Source organism: Tachysurus vachellii, chromosome 5 (genome assembly GCF_030014155.1).
Source record: "Tachysurus vachellii isolate PV-2020 chromosome 5, HZAU_Pvac_v1, whole genome shotgun sequence".
NCBI lineage: Eukaryota > Metazoa > Chordata > Actinopteri > Siluriformes > Bagridae > Tachysurus > Tachysurus vachellii.
In genome coordinates, this window is record NC_083464.1 from 13,918,891 (window position 1) to 13,937,362 (window position 18,472).

The 18,472-nt window shown below is 39.2% G+C and overlaps 1 protein-coding gene across 1 annotated transcript in view; it reads right to left on the reverse strand.

Moving 5' to 3' along the window:
• Positions 1 to 18,472, reverse strand: part of rbms3 (RNA binding motif, single stranded interacting protein) — a 123,252-nt gene that overhangs the window by 22,224 nt on the left and 82,556 nt on the right. The window contains exons 5-6 of the mRNA XM_060869883.1: positions 16,547 to 16,704; positions 14,211 to 14,290 (exon numbers count right to left, since the gene is read on the reverse strand). Of these exons, the coding sequence (XP_060725866.1) occupies positions 14,211 to 14,290; positions 16,547 to 16,704 (238 nt within the window). The remainder of the gene's footprint in view (positions 1 to 14,210; positions 14,291 to 16,546; positions 16,705 to 18,472) is intronic.

Genomic DNA, 18,472 nt, shown 5'->3' on the forward strand with positions numbered 1-18,472 from the left:
TTGAGGCTAAACGACGCTACACTCACCTCTGCAAGTACCTACCTATTGTGAATGTTTCTCTGCCTGGCAGAGAAAACATTAACAATATACAATGTCTCAGACTCTGAAACAATCCAGAGCTGGATTGTTAAAAGAAAAAAACATACAGACAAAAAAAATATCTCTCCGTTGAGACATCAACCTATTTCATTTTTGATGATATACAAATATGCAATAAAGAAGCGTGCCTAAACACAGAACAAGCAACTGTACTGTAACACTATAGGATCTATGCACAGCTTTCAGAACAGTTAATGCATTTTTCATGACACTTTTCATAGTGGTTTACTAACAAGAAGATGTAATGAAGGTGACAAGATTAGAAGAGAAGTGAAGAGAAGAGAAGAGAAGAGAAGAGAAGAGAAGAGAAGAGAAGAGAAGAGAAGAGAAGAGAAGAGAAAAGAAGAGAATAAACATGAAGAGAAGAGAAAAGAAGAGAAGAGAAGAAACATGAAAAGAAGAAACATAAAGAGAAGAGAAGAGAAGTGAAGACGTGGGTGAATTTGGTCAGGGCTGTCAGATAAGACTCTTCTAATCACATACTACTGTATGTGATGAGAGCAAGACAGCCTCTCTCGTTCACCTGCCTGGAGTGCGTAGGTCTACACCTGCCGCCCTGTCATCACATTCATATTACCCAGACACACATTCACACATGGACTTGCACGGCCCTGTGCTGATAAGACCTGCGCACAAGCACTTCTGTTGTTGGAAGAGAGACAGCCAGAGAGGCAGAGCAGATCACAGCATTTACAGCATGCGCAAAATGTTAGCATAAGCAACTCTCCCCCTCTCTCTCCTAGCCAAGTGCAAACAATGGGATAATGAGACAGAGAGAGAGAGAGAGAGAGAGAGAGAGAGAGAGAGAGAGAGAGAGAGAGAGAGAGAGAGAGGGAGAGAGAGAGATAGAGAGAGAGAGAGATTCAGCTGATGGAGTGAAAAAGTCAAAGATTTGCTTTAAGGTCCTTTCCCGGCACTGTGGGAAAAGGGCTAACTCTGAAATAACAACCAACAGTGTCATAAAGTCGAGAGGCCAAATAACTCAGGGGGTTTCGCTGTGTTTTCAGAGCCCAGAGAAATAACCGAGGCTATTTTATGAGCACACTCTGCCTGGCTTTCCCCACATTTATTTTGTTAGTCAAGATGCCCTGAACCTTAACTGCTGATTCTCAGTCATGCGTTTTAAATCTGCACTTTTGATCTTTGATATTGGTCTCACTAACAGACCCTGGATATCACCCAGGGAAATTTTACACACACACACACACACACACACACACACACACACACACACACACACACACACACACACACACACACAGAGGGATGTTGGCAAGTCGGAATGTACCCAGTTGGTGGGTGAGGATGTGTAATAATGGCGGGGAGGATGGCTGTGTTTCACTGCCATAGTCTTACTTTAATAAATCTCAGTGTTTTTCCAGTCTGCCCCCACTATCATACTTAATGAACTGAGCCTTGACACAATCCCTGCCACCTAGGACATAAAAAACACTGATATATATACACATGCACTTCACACTATTCGTACCATTAAAAAACCTCCCCAAAGTATTTTGTTGCAATAAGCAAATAATATAATAACATGGTGGAATACAAACAAAGGTTTGTTTTTTCATTTGTAAAGCTATATTGTAAAACTATTAGTCACCTCAGTCCTGACTGGATAAATCAAAATCACCATCTGTTCCTTATTGATCGATCACTTTGATGAAAACATCTACAGTTGCACATTCACAGTATACATTTTTTTAGCATTGATTCAACTTCAGTAAGCACTTCATTCCGGTCAGGGATCGTGAACATGTCTGTAAAATGGTACGCCAGTCCATAACAGGACACCATGCACACGTCTACACTTACAGGCAATATGCATAGCTAACCCACCTACTGCCATGTTTCTGAGAGTTTTGCTGGAAGTGAACCAGGATAAAACCTACAGGAAAAACTCTAGACATAGACCGAGCTCAGACATGAACCCGGAGACCCTGGAGCTGTGAGACAGCAATGCTTTATAAATGTATAGAGCTTTTAACAGTATACATGGTCACAAAGCGGCATTACACAAATATATAAATAATTATATATATTCGGCTGCTCCCTGTTTGGGGTCGCCACAGCAAATCATCTGATCCGCATATTTTATTTGGCACAGGTTTTTATGCCGGATGCCCTTCCTGATGCAACCCTCCCATTTTATCTGGGCTTGGAACCGGCACTGAGAGTTAACTCTTCAGTGGCTGGTTTAGCTCCCTGAATAAGAGTCTAACCCGACCTCGGTAATGAGAGCACAGGATAATTATATCCTGAATAATATACCCTAAATAATTATATACTGTATGTAATGAAATGTATTCTTATTTTATCCCTAACGATCAAGCCAAAGGTGAATTACTGTTCTCAATTTTCCGTATTCTATACATATTTCCACATATCTGTGAATTTATATGCATTTCTTTTTTCACTTTGTTTCACCTTCTGATTTATTTGTGCAAATGCTCAACTATAACTGCATATTTTTTAGTGGGCTTATAAACATCATTTTACAAGCGCAAAATCTTTTCTACCCTTTTTTACTAGGCAGATAAGAGTACAAAACAATTCTAGTAAACCCATTTGTTCCCCACAACTACAGAAACACACAGAGGCATGCATGGTGAATCGGTGTGACCATGCTGGATTGCATTTCCCTAAACAGCTCAAGAGATATTTTTCCTGTTGCGAAGGACAACCTACAGGCGTGAGGACTGCGTAAAGCTTCATATTCAGGAACTCTGTGGCTTGTCTTTGAGTAGGCTGTTGTACATGTGATCTAGTTTGTGTGGGTATGTGTCTGTTGCTTAGTGTTCTGAAAACATTTACCCAAACTGACAGCGCTAACCAAGCTGTTTATTAACTCTGGGTCAAGGAACAACTGACATTGTAATGGTAAGAGAGGAAGACACAGTCAGAGTGAGTGAGAGGAGATGGAGAGCAGGTCATGAAGAAGATGGACATGTGTTTCTAATCGAAAAGGCCGGTATCCAGCTTGCCAGCTCCCGCTGCGCTCCCACAGACCAGCAGGTCTCGCTGTGGGCGGCGCACATTCCTCCACGAGAGAAAGAGGGCAAGTCCATCATCATTCATCCATCCTTCGACATTTCCACTCCAGTCCAAAAGCAACTGTGGGCATGATAGCGGTGAGGGGATGAGCCTTTTAACTACTAGACCAACCAGATGGGAACTCCCATTGAGACGAAATAAGATTAAACCTTTAATACTGAGTTTCCAGCTTTAATATGAGAAGGGCTTTGCCGATTGAATCTGTGGCAGAGGTGGACATCCACTTATCACGAAACATCATTAGAAAGTTCAGGAAGTTATTATAGATGCTATGAACTGTAATGTTCTAAAAATTACATTTCTAACATACAGTAATGCAGTAATAACTGTTTATATAGTAATAACGGGTTGGTTACACTATGTTCCCAAAGATGAAAAAATCTAATATAGAAATGCTGTTAATGTTCCTACAGCTACTACAAAAATGTTGCAGTAGTGTTTTATGAACTTTTACAAGCATTGCATAATGTTCTCAAAACATGGACTGGCTTCACATCCAGGATCTACGTTTCCCACTATGAGCTTAGAGCTCGTCTGATAAACTCCGGCTTTCCCCTGACCTCTAATGAAGATGAATGCCTCATTGAATGTGTGAACATTTTTGTGACAAAGCTTCCAAAATCTGCAATATTCAGAAAAGGTTCTGCTAGCCTTCTCAGCTGGGTTGAGGTCAGCTGCAGTCATACTGGAACAGGGTGTGTGGCATCACATTCAAAGTGTGGAAAAAAGCTTGTGTTTACCAACAGGCAGTGTGGTGTTTGTCCTGGCACAGTGTGTTCTGTGTGCTCTCGTTCTCGGCATGTGTGTGCCGAGGTGTGGGTGGGAGGAGTGTGTGACCCTGACGACGCGGGTGTCTCCACACCGCCCACGCTCTAATAGCAGCCGCTGCATGCCTCTGTTCAAGTGCCAATACTGCAGAAGACTACACAAACTGGGGGCAGGTGGTGAGCGAGCGAGCGAAAAAAGAACGAAAGAAAGAAAGAAAGAAAGAAAGAAAGAAAACACAGACATCCTCTCTAAATGGAGTGAAAAGTACCTCTGTTGTGGCAGCTACAATACAGTACAGCCGAACGCAGGCGTCTTGGATATATGTGACTATATGCATGTAAATGTTAGGAATTTTTAAGTTAATTTACGTGTCTTAGCCTGATTGTATGTTGCAGACATCTTGAATTATAAACCACAAAGCTGTTCTGGCAACATCAACAGCTATTTAATTATTTTTTATTTATACCCCTACAAAACATTAAAAAACACCACTCTCACTCCTCAGGAATGCAGGACATATGTGAGACATATGCAAAGATATTGTAAAATGCAATGCAACACTTTTGCTTTATGAGGAACATGGAGCTCATTTCCACACTTCCATGCTACAAGAGAATGTTACTTCAAAAAAATCAAGGAAAGAATCACAAAAAAAGCAGCCAATTATTCATATAAGAATAGTTTTATATGTTAGAACCAATCCATCCTCAACCCATCTCCAGTATAATTCATGTGTCTTGCTGTATTATATTATATGAGTAAAAAAAAAAATAATAAGGTCACCTGTAATAGTAATTCAAAGAAATTGTTTGAAGGACATAAACCTTGCAAATGAAGTGCAGAGGCGACGAATGCTGAATGAAAAAACAGCCCAGAATCAGGGATGAGAGAGAGAGAAAGCCATTTGTCCAGAGCCTGGATCTGTTTATTTTGGGCCAAAGCAGGTAAATACCAGTAGACTGTTTGATATCTGCTGACATTGAGAGAGAGAGAGAGAGAGAGAGAGAGAGAGAGAGAGAGAGAGAGAGAGAGAGAGAGAGAGAGAAAGAGCACAAAAGAGAGAGAGAGGGAGAGGGTGAAAGAGGAGCTAGAGAAAGATGTGATATGGCAGACGAGCTAGAGATACAGAGAGTAAGAGAGATAGTGGGCAGAATACAAAGTCTTCATAATCATCTTAGCCTGCCCACTTCCTGCCTTTTAATGGCTTTGCCACTGTTTGTGTGCCTGTTGTTTTGAGCTCTGGGCTGGAGGGAGATCGGACCTGTACCTCAAGCACTTCTCCTTCACTCAGGGAGAAAGAAAAAGACAGACAGCAGTGAGGGGGGTGGTGTAGTGCATTGTTTGTGTCCTCTGTTAAAACGCACTATTTTCTACCCGAGTTAAACTTGAGCTCCATTAGGGCTTTGGGTTTACGTTGCCCTAAGAGGAAAGACATTACTCTCGGCCAGTACAGAAAAAAAAAAAAAAACACCGGTCATTAAAGAACAAGCTGTCCTGTTCAATTCTCCTACAGAGAATAAAGAGGACAGTAAAAAGCATAACTCTGTTAATTTGACAGGTCATTGCGGATGAAGATGCGTGTGCGCCCATGTGTGCTTGTGTTTGTGTGCGTGAAATCAAATCAGTCTGATTTAGACATGCATGAGTCATCTACCAGCTTCAATTAAAGCTTCATAAAGAAAAGCACATTAGGATGTCTTAATGGGCTTCCTCTCAAAGCCTAAATCCCTCTGTTGTTGGCTGCTATCTCCTCCCAGGTCAGACGCACACGCAGCTATTAGAGCACTCGAGATCCGATCGTTTTCACTGAAGGATCGTTTTACTCCCACTCTCTCCGCCGTATTAGAATTCTATCTGCTATAAACGTGATAATCTCGGCTCGCCCATGTATGTCGCAGCGCAGCTAAATCAATCACTTAATCACCAAGGGGAAACACAAATGAAATAAAATAAAACAGCCAAGCAGTTTAGAAATTACTTTTACAGTGGCACACATGCACAACACATGTGGCTTAGAGACCGTGAATTCAATTTTTTAGGGAGATTAATTTAATTTCAAATTTGTTGTGGTTTGTATGGTAATATTAGCATACTGTCTACTAATAGCAAATCCAGTGTGGTGTTCACTCTGCAGTAGCCTACATTAATCAATCAATTAAAGCCTGCACTACATTCTGGATAATCTACACTACAGTTTCGAACACCATTATCACTGTTGTGCTATGTGAATAGCTCTTAGTCAAGAATAATGTCACAGCAGAGAGAGGCTCGCATGGGTGTAACGGAGTAAGACAGTTTTAATAGTAATCAGTAAACAATCAAAAAAACTGCAAGGTCAGAAACAGGCAGAGGGTTAAGTGATGAGCAAACAGGATACCAAATTATCAGAATACAAAAAAAAAAAAAAACAGTGTATAGTAAAAAGGCTTGGTAAAGTCATTACTTTACGTAATTATGCAAAGTTTGTGTGTATGGAGAAAGGCCATGGTGTGTTCGGGGAAATGGAATTCAAAGGTGGAGTTGCTGTGACAAATAACTAACAATATAATTAATAGACTAACTAATAGCACAAATTGAATAAAGAGAGCCTTTATTGTCAACACCCTATTGGTAATTAAGCAAATATATGGTGGCGAATCGGAATTAAATAATTAGAGAAGCCAGAAAATGAATCACCGTTTCAATTCTTAAATCTGATTACTTTCAAAATGCACACTGTGAGGAAACAAAGTTCATGTTAAATTTATTATCAGATCTAAAATGAATCGTACAGTAGGATCATGTGAGATTTATTCTCTTTTTGTGTGTTTAAAAAACATTTGACTGAAACTTACACACTTTAGGAAACAGAAACTCAACAAACATTCTGGACTCCAGTCAGTTCTGCTCCGACAGAAATCACAGGCTCCTTGTTATTATGGTAATGTCGCTTCTTGCACAGATTACATGGAATCGGCATTGAAAATGAGAAATTAGAGTTTGGAGGGCATGCAAAATGTGCTGAATTTAGAACCTGCAAATGATAATAAAAAATTGATTGTTTAAACTTTTCCAAAATGAGAAGGCCCTGGCTCTTGAGTGGTACAGTGGAAAAGCATTTGCCAAATTTTTAAGGAGTCAAAGGAGCAAATTTGGCTATGCTCTTCGAGTGGGTGGGATGGCACCTTTCTCTTTCTCTCTCTCTTTCTCTACTGTCAGTCATAGTGTTTCTAGCAAATCATGGACATCTGAATGTGTTGTGCTACCCTGCAATGCAGCATGAACAGCAGAAATGATGCGGAGGCTGTCTTTACATGTCTCTCATTGTAGCTGTTGTATGATATAGGAGAGTAGACAGGTGGGCAGGAATTGGAAGATCAAAAAATTAGGGATGGAAAATATTATATTAGAAGTCCTAATCATGTGTTCTGGCATGATGAGAGAGAGCAGAGGAATCAAGCAGGCTTAATGTGCGTCCTGTAATCAAGGTTATGTGAGTGATAGTGTATGTGTGCGGCTTTACAAGAGTTTTAACAGCCATCCTAAAGCAGATGGAGGACAAGAACCCTCTCAGTTTGAGTATCCAATCCACTCAAAACCTTTACAGGTAGAAGTGATATTCCATGTTTTCTTCAAGCATCCTGGGAGAGATAAATGAACTCACACTATCTCAGCTACAATAAAGCACAGTGGGATTATGCTTAAACAAGGCCATTCACACCACATGTTATGATCTCTCCTACCCATGCACAGCTTGGATTAGTTTAAAGTGTGAAAGAACATTCTGGAAATTCTTAAAATGAGAGCAGAAGGGAAAGGCATGCAAACACACACAGCCAGATAGTGCTCTATTGAGTGCAGGTGTTTTCTCTGTTTCTCAAAAGGGAAAGAGAAAGTTGGATGGGGAGTGTGAGGAGGGAGAGCACCATGGCCCATTACACTCGGCAATAAGGCCAGAGAAAGTAAACTGCTTCATTAGCACATCTCTGTAACAGCCCCCTCCTTCATCCCTTCGCTCTGTGAAGTGTGTGCCTTAAACACACCGTCTAAACATCAGACGTCGGTCAGAGTCCAGTGCTCATTAGTGCCTTCGATTACTTGAGAAACCAGGGCGTTCTGACTGGGGCCAGCTGATCCCAGTGCAAACACACTTCAAATAGCAAGTCTGACTGAATAAAACCAGACCTATAGATTATGAAAGGATATTATAGCCTAAGGCCATGTGATATTTTCTCCCCCAGCGTGCTCTTCTCACCAAGCAAATGAAACTGTACCTTGATTGGCTGACCTATTGTACCTATTTTACCTATTAGACCTACCAGTCTATCTTTGAAAAAATCTCTTTTGAAAAGAGGGAAATGTCCCTAAATATCAAATCAGGTTCATTTCTCTACGCCTGCTTTCTTGTCACATCCACAGCATGTTATCAGCAGTGATTAAAAAGACACAGATGAAATACTGAAATACTGTAATAAACTTGGTGGATTACCATAAAAACGAAAGTAGAAGTAAACATTGTCATGTCCCAGTATAAAAGATGGGGAACAGAACAATACGTTTGTGTGGCTTGAACATTTCTCTTTTCCATGCTCAATATTCAGAAGAAATACTGCATAATTATAGACTTAAAAAAAATAAATCACAAATCTATGTCTACATATCTGTGACATAACACAATGTGCTGTAAGGCTCAACCCTAACGGCATTATATTAATAATGTTTTGTTGCATTTCTGATTTTCTTTTTTAATTTTAGCCTTTGCATTCAATATCTTTCTCAGCTATCACTGCTTTTTTTCATCATCAAGGGGCCCATAAAAGGGAGTATACAATGTAAAGCTGTCCATGTGTGTGTGTGTGTTTGTGTGTGTGTGTGTGTGTGGGTAGAGATGAAGAGATGTGGACATTTTATTCAAGATGTGAGTCCACAACCTGGATGAGAATCGTCAGCAGAATTATGAGGTGCTCAGGCCTCCCCAGACAATACGCAGAGGTGTGTGTTTGTATATTTTTTGGGGGATGGAGTGGGGGGGTGGTCACATTGCACATTGCACTGTGGTAATCATTATCTCCCACAGCATCAGCATGTTGCCTGAGTGCATGAGTAATTATGAGAAGTATGTGTGCAGGTCTGATGACTCCACTGCGGCCTGTTAGAACAGCCAGCATAAGCTAGAGCTTGGAAAACATACACCAGAAAACAGAGAGAGAGACTGTAGTGTCTGGGACAAGGAACACACCCAGTACATGACCTTTTCTGTGTCCTTTTTCCACACAAAAGCATAGCAATGATTGCCATGCACATGCTCACTAAAATAAATAGATATAGACTACGTGTCTTAAAACTGTCTATCGTAATCCAATGACCTCTCGATCATGCAGCAGAACCGAGAACGGAGCATGCAGGGAAAGCATCTCTATCAGGTGTGATTTAATAAAGTATGCCTCTTTGAGAGGAACCTTCACTTGTGTACACTACACTGCGCTTTGACAGAGAGCCGGAACACAAACGCAACAGATCTATCATCATTTTCTGAAGCAGAGCCACATCAGTTCCAGCCGATGCACAGCAGTCTTTCTGTTACACCGAGGCAGGGGGAAAATCAATGAGGCGCTATTTTTGAGCATTAAACCTGGATATCAATAAATGCCGTGTTTCATTTTCAAGGCTGAAACCATTACTTTGCGCGAGGAGGATGGGTTTTATCCCCGACTTAAGAAGGCAACATTTTTGAGCAGGGTTATAAATCATATCTCTGGACCCTCTTTTGACTTGGTCCTTTTCATCTCAGGAGCTTATTGAAAAACTTTTTTTTTTTATATTAATTCCTCCTGCAGCCAACAAGCATTTGTGTCAACTGACAGGCAGTCACTGGGTATGATAACACCTCTTTTATCCCCTTGAGCCCTGAATATAGGCTTTGAAACTTGTCTATAAATTGTAGACAGACTATATCATCACAGAAGTAACCAGAGGTCCTCCTTTTAGTCAATAAACACTTCCATTCACTCTGACTTTAAATTTACAACTAAAACACACCTTAACGTGTCATACATTTGAATAAGCCACTCTGAGTGACTCTGCTGTGGCCTACACGAGTCAAACAAAGCATCTAATGGACAAACTTTGAGGCCAGTTTATCAATCTTTTAGTAATGCTGTGTGTAAATGTCTGCATAAGTCAAGCCAAGCTAAAAAAAGACAAAAAGTTTTTACAATTTTTTTATTTTTGTCTGAATTTTGATGAATGCCAATCTCCTTTAAATTAGCAGGTGTGTACGTGGCAGAGCTAAATTGCATTTGGTGACTAAAGTCCATTAAAGGCCAAAATGATGCTAAAATAATGAATGCATTTTGAAGAAATTAAAAGTATTTCAAATGATTTCACGTCTATGGCATTATTTGACACTCGCTATCTTGAAGTGTTAGTGTACACGGGTGATCATAGACACGGCAAATTTCCTCACACCAATGCACACTAACGCCACTGTCTTTGGGAAAGCAGAAGAGTGGATTTTATAGGACATAATGCAGAGAGTATAAAGCACTTTACAGATTCAAACACACTAGATCGCTCACTTATCAGTCACGAGGTGATGCATGGCATCAGAAAAAATTCAGTGAAAAACAGCCAGTTTATACACTGTGAGTCATCGCAGCACTTCCTCCTTTTATCCAGCTGCATTCTTAATTAATTCTTAATTCTTAATCTTAGTTTACGGATTTAATGTCCTTTTTTATTTCATATGTAATATTTAAACATTTTGTGAAATAAGTGTGTAAAAAAAAGTTTTGTGATTGTGTTTTAAATTTGAAAGAGCAGTAACTCGTCATGATTTATATCATTTGAAGTTCTTCGATCAAGGTATACATTAGTTAGCCTTCTGATGCATAATTTACACACACTCAGGGGCATGAATGTTTTTCTGGCATTATAGCATTTTCTTGAATAACACATTGTAAATGCTAGTCTGAACGATTTATGAATAAATCCATTCACAACCAGGGTATTTTGCTGTTAACAGCTGATTCTCATGTTTTTTTTAGTGAAAGAGGCTTTATGTTTGTGATGTGATCAAAGGGGTCACTGTTTTGTGTTTGTATTTAAAGAAATGCTCAACTTATTCCGGCTTATCAAGCCTGATAGTAATTACTAACTTTCTGCCTGCACGCACTATTTAGCACCCATGAAAAGCCAGCGTTATTTTCAGCACAAATGCAGCTAAAACTTTGCTGGCTACAGAAACAGAGTTTTTACACATGCATTAATCTATAGCATGTTTAATGACTGACAAAAGCAATTTACAAACATACTGCCTGCCAAGTCAGTTTTTTTTTTATTGTGGGTTTAATGGAAGATATCAAAAACAACGTGTCGTCCCAAACCATAATGAGCTGTTGAACACCCTTCATATTTGGCCTTGGGAGCTTTTTTGCTGCATTGCCTGTAATAATGAGACATTTGACAACTTCAGCACTATATAGCATTCCCAAATGACTGTGATACACAGATGACATTGAACAGAGATTTCTCATAATTTCACAGTTCTCACTGTACTTGCTGCCAAAAGGTTTAAATCTTTCATCTGTGTGTGATTCAAAATACCTAATTATAAACATCTTGGAAAAAGATCCTTGATATATGCAATGCAGGAGTATACTGCTATACATCAAATCGTATAGTATAGAGCCCTTGTGTTTAATTGCATGCATGTTTCCAGTGCAAATGGCCAACATCTGTAATTACTGCTTCTCCTAGTAAATATGACTCTATAGCAAGTCAGTGAATCAGTGGTCAGAGGGTGAAACCCATGAAAAATCCCACAGCAAGCAGGACCAGCTATTGATGTCTGTTTACAATTTAACTAAATAGTTAAAAGAAGGAAGAGAATTGTCCATACTGACCAACTGAGCTCTCCGAGTTCTCCCATGCCTCTATTTTTACCATCTAAGTCCATCCATCCACCCATCCACCCATCCATCCATCCATCCATCCACCCATTTTGTGTACCACTTATTCTACATAGGATCATGGAAAACCTGGAGCCTACCCCAGGGGACTCAAGGCACAGGGCAGGGGACACCACAGACAGGTGGCCAACCCATCACTGGATAATTGTAGCCATGCCTCTTATATAAACTATTGAGAAGCAGTGATATTTTGAAACCCTTTTACAAGCACACTGGTCAACATGCTGCTGTTCCATTCTGCTCAGCTAACCTCAAACAGAATTGTGGTGGTTGAAAATAACACCTTTAAATTTAGATGCGTAATGACATTTACTATGAAGATGTAAACATTTAGAAAACACTAAACATCTTAGTTTCATTAGAAAGTTTCTATAAATATACTGCCCCAAATAGGTAAAAACATACTTATGAAAAACCAGAAAGTGCAAATTGTCTACATTATGAGCCATTAACCATTACTATGGTTTCTGACATGACAAGGAAACACAATGCTGAATACAGTGAGCTACAATTGACATTTTTTGGCATAAAGAGTTAGATTTAGATAAGATTTCTATAGTAACAACCAGCTCAGAGAGTCTAACAATAAAGTTTTCAAAATATATTGTTATCTAACAAAGAAACTGGTAATAATCTTCACTATGGCTTGGACCTTGTTCCACAAGTTCATTTTTAATAAGACAAAACATATAATTAATTGAATTTAATTATTTAAGGGTTATTGTTGGCAACTTGCTTTGGTATAAGAGGGATAAACACTTTGGGGAGTAGTGTATTTCGTGGAGTAGTACACCATCATGTCATTGATTATTGTACTACAACAGCATGACCAGTCATTTTTATTCATCCTTAAGGGAAGTAATGTTAAAGTCCATATGATTTAAACAATTATCCCATATTACATTCAGTGCTATGTGGATATTAGCCGGATAAACCGTCATTACTCAGATGCATGTTCTGCTCTAAATGTCCCATTACAATGAAAATCATTTTCCATGTCATTAACTGTTTTCCATTCCATTCAGTTCTGAGAATGAAAGAACTCTTGTCTAAAGATGGAAGAAAATAATCCTTCCTGACATGCATCTTTAAGTTAAACCTATGTTTTTAGTTTAATATTCTGGAAATTTGAGCTTCTCAAGTTAACCTCATATCCTCATGCTCACACAACTGAGAAAAAGTAATACTCTAAACATAACAGAAAATTCTTCTTGCCTGTGAGATGGCTGGTTAGATAGGCCTAAACACATACATACACACAACACACAAAGGCAAGCACACACACGCACACACACACACACACACACACACACACACACACACACACACACACACACACAAACATAAAAGCAGTAAATTGGAGGTTGACAGAAATGGGAGGAGGTTGCAGGCAGGGAGTCTTTTAGAGATAGAGATAGAGAGAGAGGGAAGAAGAGGGAAGAGATGAAGCTATCCATCATCCACCTGCCTCTGCCTCTGACACTGGGCGTCACACTACACATTGCAAATTATACACCAACTGCCAGAGTCACAGCCTGTGATCTCTCTCTCTCTCTCTCTCTCTCTCTCTCTCTCTCTCTCTCTCTCTTTCTCTTTCTCTCCTCTGCCATATCCTTTCTTTTTTTTGTCTGTAAAAATAAACAGACATAAAGCATACATTTAGAGATCAAAGCTATACACACATCATTCATTGCCATGTGTTCTGCTCTACCTGTACGCAAAGGCCCATGACAGATTGGAAAAAGCTCACACCAGCACTGGAAAACACATCAGAGTCTTAAGAGACACATGGTCCTCTGTTTACATGTTTTTGCAATTGAGGACAAGTCACTGGTTTTTAGAGAACTCTTACACTCATACTAACCATTGACATTAACGTCTAAACATACAAGGTGTGTTTAACACTGGACTGTGACTCAAGCTGGAACAAACCACCACAATCACACTGAGGCCAATAACCACGTCAGTGGACATTTTCTGGACCGTTCTGCATGCTTGTAGACTCAACCTCTTTTGTGTTTATTTCTTAACCCATGAAAGTGTGTAAACGATATTAGGACTTTGTTATATCTACTTGTACATGAACATAAACCCAATTTTTAATGCATCTATGTGAAGAGCAGTCAGTATGTCACTGTGGTGTTGGAGGGAGTTAGTGTGTTCAGCCATGCAGCCTCTCTCTACAGGGAATGAGGTCAAATGCATTGCCTAAGGATGCCAGGACACAGGTAGCACTTTGCACACTTGGGATTTGATCTCTGGACCTCTGCAGTGTTTTACCGATGCAGCATTGCTCAGTTGTAGTGCAGAGCAGCATTCAGCTGTCAGTCGTACCTGGCACTCCTGGAGGGGTTTTGAGGAACTTGCCGTTGAAATGCTGAATCACCACATCACATTTCTCAGTGGATTCCATCCTGAGAGGCAGAGAGGTAGTGAGAAAGGGGAGAAATTGAGAGAGATATTTAGGAGATTTGTGACTATTCTGACTCTCAAAAATGACTCAGTTTCAATCTGTTCTTAAGATGATTTTAACACTAATCACAAATTGCATTTTATGCTGCCAATAATGAAATATATACGATATTCTATGTACAACTCTAGAAGATCTAGAGAGTTCAGTACATAGAAAACTGTTAAAATCTGAATTCTGAGCTGTTGATTAATCTTCAGTACAACAGCTCTGACAGTAATACTGGCTTCAAGGCAATTTTCAAGTTTATATTAACACAATCCTTCAAATTATATTTTTTTACTTCAGTAATAACCAACTGAAAGAGACTTTATGGAAAATACCCACATAATTTCAGTCTAACACAGATTATTAAAGTGATCTTATTTAACAGAGAAAAGAGAATGATCTTTGTTGTGATTAAGCTTTCTGGGAGGGGAATGACCACTGTTTTGTGGATGTTCCACAATAGTAATTGAATCCGTAATTGGACGAACAGTGTGATGTGTCATACTCTAATAACTTAACATTTGTAAATTCAAATTACTTTTGAGTAAGAGATACAACACTACAGGGTAAAATAACTGTGCCAACACCTTACTGAATATTTTTTCAACATAGCAAGTGTATCTTATTCTTTACATATTAAAAAGCTTGATCAAATCTGTGGAATATAAAAAAAAATCTTTTTTCCAAATTGCACTGAGTGATACTTAACCCTAGCTAGATACCTGAACCATTACCCATTGCAGTGCATGTTTTTATTGTATGTTTGTATATAGTTCATGCAAAATTCATGTTCCTATTTCTTTTTACATTTCATTAACAGCGGCAAAAGTAAACAGAAATGCAGATAGCTTATTATCTGCTACAATTCCCCCTTCTCCCTGATGCATGCTGGGACAGGATTGTGCATGAAGTGTCCAGAGCTGCACAGTTGTGCGGCTAATTCAGTCCATCATGCAGGTAATGTAATAAAGGTCTTGTATTTGTCAATGTGAACAACCTAGACAGTTATGTTCACTTAAAAGTTATATCTAAATATATAAGTCGTATCTACTATATCCAAAACTTTGAAATTGACATTAAAAAAGTGAAATCCACAGCATGTATTTATGCAGAATATTAAAAATATTAAAATATTAAGTGTATTTTAAGGATATTTATTTATTGAAGCCTATGTAGCATTTTATTCTTTTTTTTTTTTTTACAGTTTTGCATAGAACAGAAACATTTTACATCAAATTAACACAGCGTGTTAAATCCATCAGTGAAAATTTTAAGTAATATATGAAGAGAAGAAAATGAAAAAGAAGAAAATGCTACATTGGCTTGAATAAATAAATATGTAAATGTGTGTCCATAATAAATGATCATATGCTTAATATTTTCATATTCAGATAAAACTTTAGATAATACGTATTAGGATTAAATTTAGATATATGTATATATAAGTCCTATTTATTGCATTTATGAATTCAATCTTAATTTAACAGCACTTTCCTAGTTTTATTAAAGCTGATGATAAATAATATTAATAATTATTTATCGAAGACATTAAATGCCATAATAATGATAGTTCTTAAAGACAATAATAATTACTTAATAAATACTTAATAAATAAATGCTTAATACTCTCTCTCTTTGTAGGTTTATACTGGACCCATACAGTAGGTCTAGAATGTTCCATAGGCAAGCAATCTGAGACACAGATCATGATTCAGTTGAATGTGGGAGGTGGAGGGGGATACTGATTTCTAAAGGGATATTTCAATGTCACAAGCAGATAAACATATCACGAGAGAGAGAGAGAGAGAGAGAGAGAGAGAGAGAGAGAGTGCATGCAAAGGTTATTTAATGTTTGTCTCCTGCATTTAGCCCGGCTCTCTAGTGTGTTTGCACTGTTCTGTGAGGCCCCATTCAGCTCTGTTCACCCAATCATGGCTGAATGGCTAATTGGCTGGCTGGTACACACACAGAAACACTGAGTGAGTGGTGGAGCGTGAGTCTCTGTTGGGATCTCTTACACAGCCAGTGACCCTGAACACAAGCCAACACACCCCACACGCGCCACAGGGAGAAGAGTGAGGAAAGAAAGAAAGAAAGAAAGAAAGAAAGAAAAGACTTGTCCACATTGATAGTTGAAGCATTTGAAGACATTCTGCAGTAGTTAGGTTAATGAGACACACATGAGCTAGTGTGTGTCTGTGTCCATGGATACCTGGCAAAGCCAACTCCTCGGCTGACTCCACTGGCATCCCGCAGTATCCGTGTGGAGATCACATGGCCGAAGGGCTTGAGCATGTTCTCCAGCTCCTGCTCATCCATGGACACAGGCAGGTTGGAGATGTACAGGTTGGTGGGATCCTGTTCCTGTTGCTGTAAACACACACACAAACAATATAAGAAATCATCAAGCATGGCTTTGTAAAGTTTTCTCATTAGTGATGCCAATACCCCATCCATTTCTGTACAGATCAGCCATCAGCAGGATTGTTATTTGCATTACATTTTTTTCTTTATAATTTTGGTTTAAAAACAACTTTAAGACATCATTAGTAAGACATCAAGAATAAACACATAGCTCTTTTCAGTGCCTGTGTCTAAAAAACACATTCCTTGGCTGCTTTGTTGTCCTCATACTCGTAGCCGGTTTTATGTGCAAACATCCAGAATTTTGAGGCCAGTTTCTTTTCAGCGTAATTGTCCCCTGCTCTCTGGCTGAGCCTTGGGGTGATTATTGGATGGATGGATAAAAGGGCAGCAGGAGAAGGGGAGGAATGAGTTGTTGAAAGTGAAAGCTGTGTGGAAATAAGGAACAGGGAGAGATGGAGGGATTGTGTGCTGTTGTACACACACCAACTTTGAGCTGCTGGAATTTTACTGCTCTGGGGAGAACCTCTCTCACTGAGAGGAGCCTTAGTTAATAGAGAACTGGCAGGATAAACGACTGGGTGTGAGTGTCAATAGTTTAAAGAGCTAGCGTGCATTCTTGTGTATGTGTGTGTGTGTGTGTGTGTGTGTGTGTGTGTGTGTGTGTGTGTGTGTGTTAAATGTTTTGAATTTTTCCAACACAAAAGATAAGGTTTTCAGCCAGAAAAAATGGGTTACGTTCCAGGACCAAACTAGTTGCTTTTATGAAACTAAGAATTGATGACATCAGTGGTTTTAGGAAACTCAAACTCAGCTAATGGGGAACGTTATAATTCATTCCTCAAATATTTAATCACACAATATACATAGTTTCTGAAAAATTAGAAACTATGTACTTCTATATACTTCTTGTCGTGTAACAATAACATCTACAGTACAGTAGTACCTTTCGGTGGCTACACACATTTGAAAAACAGAGCTAAAAGTAATCTACATGTTGTCTTGTGCCTTTCTGTTGTCTTTATTTATTCGTGTGTTTCTTTAGTACACATGTTGAAGTATTAGACTATTCAAATATTTGAACCTAGAGGTAAACTGTGTCAAACCCTAGACAGTAAATGTTACCTTATTTACTTTCCTTACTGCTACCTTACTTACTTAATACACACCTAGCGACATAAACACACACACACACACACACACACACACAACTGATTACATCATGATTCAGTTGTTAAACTGGTGAAAAAGTGGGCTATTTCTAGACCAAGCCAGCAATGGCAATAGCACTATGTCAGTGGACAAGGGTGAGAGAGAGAGAGAGAGAGAGAGAGAGAGAGAGAGAGAGAGAGAGAGAGAGAGAGAGAGAGAGAGAGATGTATAAGTGTATGACACAAACAGACAGTTCTGTCCACCCCTTTAAAGCCCAGACTCGAACATGTGTGACAGTGGGCCTTGACACAAAAGGGAAGGTGACAAATCATGAAATGGGCTTGCAAGATGAGGTGTGCAGGTGTAAAAAAAAGACTCATAGAGGGAGCAGAATATATAGGAATAGAGAGAACATCCTTGCAGGGGAGCACGAAAAATATGAAGTTATATGAAGGCAAGAAGGCTGAAGCAAGGCTGAAGCAAAGCAGAGAGTAAGAGATAGGATAGTAGGGGTTAGTGAGAATGATAGCTTCCTGCTGCGAGTTAAAAGTGTTATTTGACTGTTCATGTCTCCACTGTGAGCTAGTAAAGGTTCAAATGCAGACCAGCCCTGCAGGCGACA